The 12,378-nt window shown below is 44.9% G+C and overlaps 1 protein-coding gene across 4 annotated transcripts in view; it reads left to right on the top strand.

Annotated features, from left to right (window-relative positions):
- Nucleotides 1-1,303: 1,303 nt before the first annotated feature.
- Nucleotides 1,304-12,378, top strand: part of LOC124518353 (immunoglobulin lambda-1 light chain-like) — a 721,987-nt gene continuing 710,912 nt past the window's right edge. For 2 of the 4 annotated variants that reach the window (XM_047088339.1, XM_047088341.1), the window contains exons 1-2: nt 1,304-1,408; nt 1,520-1,808. In XM_047088339.1, the coding sequence (XP_046944295.1) occupies nt 1,363-1,408; nt 1,520-1,808 (335 nt within the window). In that variant the 5' untranslated portion in view covers nt 1,304-1,362. Of the gene's footprint in view, nt 1,409-1,519; nt 1,812-12,378 lie in introns of all 4 variants that reach the window. The other 2 variants (XM_047088340.1, XM_047088342.1) reach the window with 2 other exon arrangements.

Genomic DNA, 12,378 nt, shown 5'->3' with positions numbered 1-12,378 from the left:
TAGACAAACCCTTAGACCTCACACACACAACCTCCAGGTAATTCCTAAATCCAGGAATCTCCACAATAAATATAATGCTAAAATGTCCACACTACCAAAGCACTCTATAAATTCAATGCAATCCCCATAAAAACCCAAGGACGTTTTGCACAGAAATAAAAAAATAACCCAAATTTTTTATAGAACCAGAAAAGACCCCAAATTGCCAAAGCAATCTTGAGAAGGAACACCTCGAGACACCATTCTTTGTACTTTCAAATTATATTACAAAGCTGTAGTCATGAAAACCAATGTGGTATTGTTCTCGAGAGACACATAGTTGATGCCATAGAATAAAAAGACCAGAAAGTCATTCAAATTCCTGTTGACCACCAGGGAAGACATAGGCTGAAAACGGTCCTTTGCAATGTCTCCAGAACAGAGCTACCATGGATTTGGGAAGGGTTTCAGAAAGAATATACAGGAATCCTAGAGAAGATGCCCCAAATGGGATCCTTAGAATCTCACTGCTATTTCCTGATGCACTTTGGGAGAGAAAACTGGAATCACTCAGACGTGTGACAATGACCACATTGACATAGATGCCGGGATAGAGTGTGAATCAACACACTCCATCTGGGTAAGAAGCACATGTAAAGAATAATCTCATCAGGGTCAGGTCCCATCTGCCAAAGGCCCCCACGGGAGCTGCCCTCTGCTCTCTGCTGCTTCCTGCATTGGCATTGGTGACTGGAGCCCTGGCTCCTCTGTCACATCCAGTTAACTCCTTTCCCTTTTGACACACCTTTACTGTTAGAGGAATGTGTGTAGAGACAACTCTTCAGTCCTGATCCATGAACAGTCAAGGGAGCCATGGACAGGCTCACCCGCAGGAGTCTGAGTAGAACAGAGAGTCTGCCCTGGGGTGATGGGGGGCCACGTTGGGAGACCTGGTCTAACGCTTAGGCAGAGGAGAGTAGGTAGAACACGGGGGAGGCAGAAGTGGTCTCTGATGGGCTCTGCTCACGTCATACAATGGCATGTCTGTGTCTGGACGCTAAGAGGCACTCAAGGCCTGTTCTGAGGGGTCATGGTAGATCGGAGATGAGAACTGCCACCTGCCGCTGCCTGTGCCCTCTGCTCAGGCCTCACATCTGTGACCTCCCCACCCCTGCCCTGAAATTGCCCCTACCCTGCCCATCCCCCTGACATCCTCAGACAGAGGCACCTAAAGAAGTCAGTGAGGAGTCAGAAAACAGGGGGGTCACATTTGCATGGTTGGGCCCTCCCCCTCTCAACAGATGAAGAGGTGAAGGGAGAGGTGAAGGGAGGCTCTGCTCAGCTGGGAGGCAACAGAAGGCAGGATCGGTGCTGACCTCCGCCATGGCCTGGTCCCCTCTCCTCATCACCCTCCTCGCTCAATGCACAGGTGACTTGATGTGGGGACACGGGAAGGGGTCCTGGCACCACAAGTGTGGTCCTGATTCCTCCTCTTGTCTCTAGACCCCAGGAATATCCTCTCTGTTGTTTCTCTTTCCAGGGATTTGGGCTCAGTCAGGGCCGAATCAACCATCCTCAGTGTCTGGGGCCCTGGGTCAGAGGGTCACTATCTCCTGCACTGGAGCTGGTAGTTACGTGGGCTGGTACCAACAAATCCCAGGAATGGCCCCCAAAACCATCATCTATGATAATAGCAACCGACCCTCAGGGGTCCCAGATCGATTCTCCGGCTCCAAGTCTGGCAGCACAGCCACCCTGACCATCACTGGGCTCCAGGCCGAGGACGAGGCTGATTATTACTGTTCATCGTGGTACAGCGGTAGCAGTGCTTACACAGTGGTCCAGGCCTGTGGGGAAGTGAGACAAAAACCTAGTTACTCATCTGTAAGGAGGGAAACACATCAGCAGTTGCCTCCTCAGCTTAGCCTGTGATTCTGCTCATTCCGTGGCTGACGACTTGGACGCAGGTCCATGCAAGGGCACCTCCCGTGAGTGAGGTTCCTCCTGTCCTTTCTGTCCTCAACGTCACTCTCAGAAAACCCTTCCGACACAAAGAGTCTTGATTAAAGAGAAATCTCTTGTTTTATCAGCTGAGGTATTTCACTTCTAGGCCATATCATATCAATTTTTCCTTCTGATGTTAAAATAAATGAAACATTTTTAGTTTTTCTCTGAACTCTAACCATGTGGTGCCCGAAAATAAGTCAGCCTTATTTGATTCTGGTACTATTATCTCCATGGCAGTGGCTAGTTTCTTCCTATTATCAATTATTTGTGAAAAAATGCCAATTTAAAATTATAAAATTATGAGGATAAGTTTCATAACTTTTGTCCATAGGAAAAACCCTGCACTTCAATGTTTAAAACAACTGATTCCTAATCACTAAAGCCTGAAAGCAACCTAAACGTGGCACATGGATATTTATTCTAGGTTTAAAATAATCACTCAACCCAGGGACCAACAACAGGTCACCCAGGAGGTGCCACTTTTATAAATAATTTGATAATTATATCCAACTTGGAAGAAGCAAAACTCTGCAAACATCTGTAGGTCGTGGGGGTGCTAAACGCTGAAAAAGAATGAATCATGTGAATAGAGGAAAACACTCTGAGCCACAGATTATTCTATATGATACTACTGGCACTTAAATGACACTCTGTCATTGTCTGTCATTGTCTCCCAAAAACGCAAGCAAATCAGCACAAAACCACCACACATACCCGTGTGTGCACACACACAAGGACAGGGTGTGTCTAGGAGCTCATGAGCCAACTTAAAGGGCCCCCATGAGGCAAAACTGGAAAGATTTCAACCACAGGAACATAAAAGGACTGGGTTGTAACTCAGTGTCTACACATATGTTTGCCGTCCATAGTGTTCACTGATGGTATAAATATATGGAATCGCTTGAGACACATTCCTGTGCAGAGATTTCAGGGAACAGGTGGAAACCCTCGGCTTGAATGACGTCAGGCATAACCCCCACTCAGTAAGTATGCACAAAGGCACCAACAAGAGGGACAGTCTGAAGAAGTGTCACAGTAAGAGAAGCTTAAGGACAATTCACAACTCAATGTCGCAAAGAATCTTAAACTGGATCTTACAACAGAAAAAGTACACTAGGCAAAAACTAAGAAAATCTGAATAAACTGTGGATATTAATTGTTATGCGTTGAACTGTGTCTGCAACAATTCATGTGATTAAGAGTTCTAAAAACTCCCATATTTCAGGATGAGACCTTATTTGGAAATGAGACTATTGCAGATGTAATTACCAGGGTGAGACCAGTAGAGTGTAACTGCATGTGTCCTAGGCTTTCTGTGTCTTTGTTTTCCCTCTGACTCGGTCTGGAATGATGCTGAAAGGAATCTCACTATTTTAGAGAAAAAAGCCTGTGAACCCATCCTACCTTGTCGAGAGAATCCTGGTATTACTGGAAAAAATCCAGACATTTTGTTGTCTTTTCACTGTTAACCCATGGAACATTTACCAAATAAAGATAATAGGGATGAATGTGAGTGGGATTCCCTTCCCTGAATGCCCCTTAATGGATGAGCAGAGAATGAATTTCTAAGAAGATCGATTCCCTTGTACTGTATAATGGTTTATATCAATGTTCATCCTGAGAACACTTACAAAACTGGACTAATAGAGAGGCAAACGGGTCATAAGTATACCAGAGAAGAAAATTAAATCCAGACTAAGTATAAAGGCCCGGTCAAAACCCAAATTGGGAATTAAGTACAGTGGATACTTCTCTGCGGAGAACAGGTAGTCTTTTGACAAACAGGACTTCAGATGCGCCAGAGCCTGTACCATGGAGGTGGTGGGATAACAGGAGACTCTCACAATACAGCAACAACAGCAAAAAGTATTCAAAGTTCAAGGATAACCCCCATGGACTTTTTATCACCTATGAACCGGGAGTGAACCTGGGAAATATGAGGCCTTGAAATTGGTTTTGATTGGAGACTGGTAGGGGTGCCTGGATGGCTCAGTCGTTTAAGCTTCAGACTTTGGCTCAGGTCATGATCTCGTGGATCGTGATCCGAAGCCCTGCCTGGGGCTCTGTGCCACAGAATCAGAGCCTGGAGCTTGCTTTTGATTCTGCGTCTCCTGCTGTCTCTCTGTACCTCCCTGCTCTCTCTCTCTCTCTATGTCTCTCTCTTTTCTTTCTCTCTGTCCTCTCTCTCTTAAAAAAAATAAACATTAAAACAAAGTTAGATCGGAGACTGGAGGTGATGCCAGGCCCCCGCAGCAAGCAAACCCAATGTCAGGGAACACTAATATGTCCAGGAACATAAACATTGTAAAATAAGCCCTATGTTGACCAGCCTGGACGTTGTTAGTGACCTGAAGAAAATTAATGTCTCCATCCCAATCACCCGGAAGAGGATCAACTCATGCTCCTTCCCTGAGCACTGAAAGCTCAAATATCCATCTGCAAAGGTCAGAGTGTCCTCTAGGGATGCTGTGTGTTGTCAGAGCAGCTGGGTGACCAGGACCGGGGTCAGCAGTGGCCTGTTCACACTGGCACTGAGAGGAATGGGCTGTGAGGTAGGCCAGCAGGAAAATACCTGAACAGGTATTTTCCAGACAGACCTTACTATCCGACAGAGCTCAGTCCCATGACCGAGAAGTTCCTGGTGCTCTAAGCCCTCCTTTCTCAGTGTGCAATGTATTATAATTACTCACACCAGATCCTTCTCTAGTCCTTCTCTGTGTCACACAAGGTTCTACTCATATGTAAATATTCACATAATTATTGTCCCCAGTGGTTTATCTAATCCATCTCTGCACTGTTCATAACAATACAACTAGTATATATCTCCTGGGATTTGTATCATATATATATATATATATATATATATATATATATATATATGAAACACAAACTACCTATATATAAAACATAAGATACAGTTATATACACACATACACACTTCTAGTCATCGACTCTTGGTTAACATAGAACCGTGTGCTCTAGCGTGTAAATATTTAATCCTTCCCATTGAATACCTCACAAGAAACATCTCCTCCTTGTCTGTCATAGTGAGTCACATGAAAACCCAACATGCCCCACGACCTTGACAGTTTTTTTTGTCCTTGCAACACTGAGTGTCTGCAGCTTACCGATACTTCGCTGGTGCTCAGGAAATGTTTTTGATTTTTAAAGAATACATCTGTGAAAAAAAGGAAAAATGCACATATCCACATTCTTTACCTTATTGCCAAAACTAGTATCTCTTCTATCATTTGAATCATGATAATCCATCCACATTTTTAAGCACAGAGATGGAGGTCATCTTAGACAAACACGTAGACCTCACACACAGCCTCCAGGTAATTCCTAAGTCCAGGTATCTCCACAATAAATATGCTAAAATGTCCACACTACCCAAAGCACTCTATAAATTCAATGCAATCCCGTCGGAGGTCGGAAGATGGCGGCACAGGAGGACGCTGGGCTCACCGCGCGTCCTGCTGATCACTTAGATTCCACCTACACCTGCCTAAATAACCCAGAAAACCGCCAGAGGATTAGCAGAACGGAGTCGCCGGAGCCAAGCGCAGACAAGAGGCCCACGGAAGAGGGTAGGACGGGTGGCGAGGCGATGCGCGCTCCACGACTGGCAGGAGGGAGCTGGGGCGGAGTGGCGGCCCGCCGGCCAAGCAGAGCCCCCAAGTCTGGCTGGCAAAAGCGGAGGGGCCTGACGGACTGTGTTCCTACAGCAAGCACGACTTAGCGTCTGGGAGGTCATAAGTTAACAGCTCTGCTCGGAAAGCGGGAAGGCTGGAGGACAAAGGGAGGGAGAGCTGCTGAGCCCCCGGAGGACAGAGCTCAGTTTGGTGGGGAATAAAGGCGCTTGCCAGCGCCATCTCCCTCACCCATCCCCCAGCCAAAATCCCAAAGGGAACCAGTTCCTGCCAGGGAACGTGCTTGCTCTGCGCAAACACCCAACTCTGTGCTTCTGCGGAGTCAAACCTCCGGCAGCGGATCTGACTCCCTCCCGCTGCCACAGGGCCCCTCCTGAAGTGGATCACCTAAGGAGAAGCGAGCTAAGCCTGCCCCTCCTGCCCCCGTGCACCTTGCCTACCCACCCCGGCTAATACGCCAGATCCCCAGCACCACAAGCCTGGCAGTGTGCAAATAGCCCAGACGGGCCACGCCACCCCACAGTGAATCCCGCCCCTAGGAGAGGGGAAGAGAAGGCACACACCAGTCTGATTGTGGCCCCAGCGGTGGGCCGGAGGCAGACATCAGGTCTGACTGCGGCCCCGCCCACCAACTCCAGTTATACACCACAGCACAGGGGAAGTGCCCTGCAGGTCCTCACCACTCCTGGGACTATCCAAAATGACCAAACGGAAGAATTCCCCTCAGAAGAATCTCCAGGAAATAACAACAGCTAATGAGCTGATCAAAAAGGATTTAAATAATATAACAGAAAGTGAATTTAGAATAATAGTCATAAAATTAATCGCTGGGCTTGAAAACAGTATAGAGGACAGCAGAGAATCTCTTGCTACAGAGATCAAGGGACTAAGGAACAGTCACGAGGAGCTGAAAAACGCTTTAAACGAAATACAAAACAAAATGGAAACCACCACAGCTCGGATTGAAGAGGCAGAGGAGAGAATAGGTGAACTAGACGATAAAGTTATGGAAAAAGAGGAAGCTGAGAAAAAGAGAGATAAAAAAATCCAGGAGTATGAGGGGAAAATTAGAGAACTAAGTGATACACTAAAAAGGAATAATATACGCATAATTGGTATCCCAGAAGAGGAAGAGAGAGGGAAAGGTGCTGAAGGGGTACTTGAAGAAATAATAGCTGAGAACTTCCCTGAACTGGGGAAGGAAAAAGGCATTGAAATCCAAGAGGCACAGAGAACTCCCTTCAGACGTAACTTGAATCGATCTTCTGCACGACATATCAAAGTGAAACTGGCAAAATACAAGGATAAAGAGAAAATTCTGAAAGCAGCAAGGGGTAAACGTGCCCTCACATATAAAGGGAGACCTATAAGACTCCTGACTGATCTCTCTTTTGAAACTTGGCAGGCCAGAAAGGATTGGCACGATATCTTCAGTGTGCTAGACAGAAAAAATATGCAGCCGAGAATCCTTTATCCAGCAAGTCTGTCATTTAGAATAGAAGGAGAGATAAAGGTCTTCCCAAACAAACAAAAACTGAAGGAATTTGTCACCACTAAACCAGCCCTACAAGAGATCCTAAGGGGGATCCTGTGAGACAAAGTACCAGAGACATCACTACAAGCATAAAACATACAGACATCACAATGGCTCTAAACCCGCATCTTTCTGTAATAACACTGAATGTAAATGGATTAAATGCGCCAACCAAAAGGCATAGGGTATCAGAATGGATAAAAAAACAAGACCCATCTATTTGTTGTCTACAAGAGACTCATTTTGGATCTGAGGACACCTTTAGAATGAGAGTGAGGGGATGGAGAATTATTTATCATGCTACTGGAAGCCAAAAGAAAGCTGGAGTAGCCATACTTATATCAGACAAACTAGACTTTAAATTAAAGGCTGTAACAAGAGATGAAGAAGGATATTATATAATAGTTACAGGGTCTATCCACCAGGAAGAGCTAACAATTATAAATGTCTATGCGCCGAATACCGGAGCCCCCAAATACATAAAACAATTACTCATAAACATAAGCAACCTTATTGATAAGAATGTGGTCATTGCAGGAGACTTTAACACTCCACTTACAGAAATGGATAGATCATCTAGACACATGGTCAATAAAGAAACAAGGGCCCTGAAAGATACATTGGATCAGATGGACTTGACAGATATATTTAAAACTCTGCATCCCAAAGCAACAGAATATACTTTCTTCTCGAGTGCACATGGAACATTCTCCAAGGTAGATCACATACTGGGTCACAAAACAGCCCTTCATAAGTTTACAAGAATTGAAATTATACCATGCATACTTTCAGACCACAATGCCATGAAGCTTGAAATCAACCACAGGAGAAAGTCTGGAAAACCTCCAAAAGCATGGAGGTTAAAGAACACCTTACTAAAGAATGAGTGGGTCACCAGGCAATTAGAGAAGAAATTAAAAAATACATGGAAACAAATGAAAATGAAAATACAACAATCCAGACGCTTTGGGATGCAGCGAAGGCAGTCCTGAGAGGAAAATACATCACAATCCAGGCCTATCTCAAGAAACAAGAAAAATCCCAAATACAAAATTGAACAGCACACCTAAAGGAACTAGAAGCAGAACAGCAAAGGCAGCCTAAACCCAGCAGAAGAAGAGAAATAATAAAGATCAGAGCAGAAATAAACAATATAGAATCTAAAAAAACTGTAGAGAGGATCAACGAAACCAAAAGTTGGTTTTTTGAAAAAATAAACAAAATTGACAAACCTCTAGCCACGCTTCACAAAAAGAAAAGGGAGATGACCCAAATAGATAAAATCATGAATCTAAATGGAATTATTACAACCAATCCCTCAGAGATACAAACAATTATCAGGGAATACTATGAAAAATTATATGCCAACAAATTGGACAACCTGGAATTAATGGACAAATTCCTAAACACCCACACTCTTCCAAAACTCAATCAGGAGGAAATAGAAAGCTTGAACAGACCCAAAACCAGTGAAGAAATTGAATCGGTTATCAAAAATCTCCCAACAAATAAGAGTCCAGGACCAGATGGCTTCCCAGGGGAGTTCTACCAGACGTTTAAAGCAGAGATAATACCTATCCTTCTCAAGCTATTCCAAGAAATAGAAAGGGAAGGAAAACTTCCAGACTCATTCTATGAAGCCAGCATTACTTTGATTCCGAATCCAGACAGAGACCCAATAAAAAAAAGAGAACTACAGGCCAATATCCCTGATGAATATGGATGCAAAAATTCTCAATAAGATACTAGCAAATAGAATTCAATGGCATATAAAAAGAATTATTCACCATGATCAATTGGGATTCATTCCTGGGATGCAGGGCTGGTTCAACATTCACAAATCAATCAACGTGATACATCGCATTAATAAAAAAAAAAGAGAAGAACCATATGATCCTGTCAATCAATGCAGAAAAGGCCTTTGACAAAATCCAGCACCCTTTCTTAATAAAAACCCTTGAGAAAGTCGGGATAGAAGAAACATACTTACACATCATAAAAGCCATTTATGAAAAGCCCACAGCTAACATCATCCTCAATGGGGAAAAACTGAGAGCTTTTTCCTTGAGATCAGGAACACGACAGGGATGCCCACTCTCACCGCTGTTGTTTAACATAGTGCTGGAAGTTCTAGCATCAGCAATCAGACAACAAAAGGAAATCAAAGGCATCAAAATTGGCAAAGATGAAGTCAAGCTTTCGCTTTTTGCAGATGACATGATATTATACATGGAAAATCCGATAGACTCCACCAAAAGTCTGCTAGAACTGATACATGAATTCAGCAAAGTTGCAGGATACAAAATCAATGTACAGAAATCAGTTGCATTCTTATACACTAACAATGAAGCAACAGAAAGACAAATAAAGAAACTGATCCCATTCACAATTGCACCAAGAAGCATAAAATACCTGGGAATAAATCTAACCAAAGATGTAAAAGATCTGTATGCTGAAAACTATAGAAAGATTATGAAGGTAGTTGAAGAAGATATAAAGAAATGGAAAGACATTCCCTGCTCATGGATTGGAAGAATAAATATTGTCAAAATGTCAATACTACCCAAAGCTATCTACACATTCAATGCAATCCCAATCAAAATTGCACCAGCATTCTTCTCGAAACTAGAACAAGCAATCCTAAAATTCATATGGAACCACAAAAGGCCCCAAATAGCCAAAGTAATTTTGAAGAAGAAGACCAAAGCAGGAGGCATCACAATCCCAGACTTTAGCCTCTACTACAAAGCTGTCATCATCAAGACAGCATGGTATTGGCACAAAAACAGACACATAGACCAATGGAATAGAATAGAAACCCCAGAACTAGACCCACAAACGTATGGCCAACTCATCTTTGACAAAGCAGGAAAGAACATCCAAGGAAAAAAGACAGTCTCTTTAACAAATGGTGCTGGGAGAACTGGACAGCAACATGCAGAAGGTTGTAACTAGACCACTTTCTCACACCATTCACAAAAATAAACTCAAAATGGATAAAGGACCTGAATGTGAGACAGGAAACCATCCAAACCCTAGAGGAGAAAGCAGGAAAAGACCTCTCTGACCTCAGCCGTAGCAATCTCTTACTCGACACTTCCCCAAAGGAAAGGGAATTAAAAGCAAAAATGAACAGGACAATGGCCTGACACTGAATCCCTTGGCACCTGGCATGGTAAGACCAGGAATGCCGATGGAAAGAAGATGTGGAAGAAAATGAAGAAAGTTCTTACAGATATACAAAACCACAAGCTTGGCAAGCATTCCTCCTCCTCCTCCTCCTCTTCCTCCTCTTCCTCCTCCTCCTCCTCCTTCTCCTCGTCCTCTTCTACAGCACTGTTTCTGACTGAGTACAGGGCCTGGACCCTTCCCTCAAGCCTTTCTGGTTCTGCTCTCCAACCAAGAATCGGATGCCATCTTTGTACTGGGGAAAATTAGCCCCATCCCCCTCCTCCTTCACCCCTCTCTGAGCCTTACTCTGCTGTTCACCCATGACTGGCTGGGGTAATTGGGTAAGAATGACCACGGGTTAGTAAAAACTGTCTTTACTAACATTTCAGCTGATGGACATTTCAGCTGATGAGTTTAGTAGAACTCTTTTTGGCAGAGGATGAGACTTCGGAGCTAACTACTGAAGACGAGTATAAGAGGTGTCAAATGTGATTTTTTAGCCTTTTTTGCAATATTCGTGGTGTTGTGGGAGGTGATATGGAGTTTTAATTATGGAAAAGAGAAACTCTACCACTGTAGTGATGGGGGGCAAATGTTGGTCGTTTACTGGCAAATACATTTCCCAGCAGGACTTTACTGACCCTACTAACTGGAAGGCTGCTGGGAAATGGAGTCCATTGGGTTGATAAGCTCGGACTGCCCTTTTGGAACCTAATCTCAGTGGCATCTCTGGCCCTTCGCTTTCTCCAGCTCTCATTGAATCCAAATAAAGCTCTTTATCCAAGGAAGAAAGGAAGGGAGGAAGGAAGGAAAGAGGAAAGGGAGAAAGATAGGGAGACAAAGAGAGAGAAAGAGAGAGAAAGAAAAGAAAACAAAAGGAAAGAAAAGAAGAAAGAAAGGAAGAAAGGAAGAAAGAAAAAAAGAAAGAGAAAGAAAGAAAGGAAGGGAGACAGGAAAGAGAGACAGGAAAGGAAGAAAAAACAAATGAGAGGCAACTACTGTCACTGACCCTTTAAATTTTCTCTGTGCTCAGAGTCAGACCCTCTCCAAGGCCTCCCTGTCTGTTTCTCACCGGCAGTCCTGGGGGTGACAGAGACAGCTTTCTGTCTCAGGTCCCCATGGGCCTGCAGCAGTATGTCAGAACTGATGCTTCTGCCCAATGTTGAGCACAAACAATATGGCTCATCCTCAGGCTGCAGGCCTGAGAAGGTTCTAGAGGCCTTGTTCCCAGAGTGGGAGCCAGAGAACCGAGCTGAGATCTCCGAGGGCCCATTTCTTCTGAGCACCACAGTTGTGGTAACGCTGAGAGAAATCTCTTGGAATCAGCCCACATAATTTGCTCCAACACTGTTGCTAACTCCCGTCCAGTCCAGGTGAGGGTCACCTTCTGCCCCTGAAACCCTGACAGGGAGGCCTCCTGTGTCAGGGCACACTGTGCCCAGGACCTTGCAACAGAGCAGTGGAGACACCGACAGGCAGGTCCTGAGGGAATGCCTCCAGCTTGTTCTTCAAAAGAGGGGAAGAAGGAGCCCAGCACACCCCAGCCCATAATCACTCGCCTTGCTTTCCACAGCCAGTCACCGAAGCGGAGAACGAGGGGGGTGAGGAGGAGAGGGGTCCAGGTCAAGGTGGAGACAGCCCAGGCTGTGCCCCTGACTGAGCCCACCAGTGAGACAACTGCACAAAGCCTCTCTCATCCCCTCCCCACTTTGGAGAGCAGAGAGGAATCCTTCATGCAAATCACTCCCCTCCTGGGTCCCTAAACCTACTCACTGAATATGGTGACAGCTGAGGGTGGGGTGGGGCTGGGGAGCCAATCGTGGGCCCCAATGAGCATAGAGCAGAGGGTACAAGGCAGGGTTCCAGGACTGGGTGCCCAGCTGAGACCCCCCCCCCCAGACATCCCTGCACCTCCCCCAATGCACAGGGACAGACCTCCAGCGCCCCCTGCTGTCTCAGAGTTCAGACTCACTTAGGACTGGGAGAAGGAACTGGAGTTGAGCAGAGAGAGGGACCCTCTGGACTTGAGCCTGC

Source organism: Lynx rufus, unplaced genomic scaffold, assembly GCF_022079265.1.
Source record: "Lynx rufus isolate CCGP_SWC_20201006 ecotype Redwood Valley unplaced genomic scaffold, mLynRuf1.p SCAF_24, whole genome shotgun sequence".
Classification (NCBI taxonomy): domain Eukaryota; kingdom Metazoa; phylum Chordata; class Mammalia; order Carnivora; family Felidae; genus Lynx; species Lynx rufus.
The sequence above is the reverse complement of the archived record's forward strand: the minus strand, read 5'-3'. Positions and strand labels throughout refer to the sequence as shown.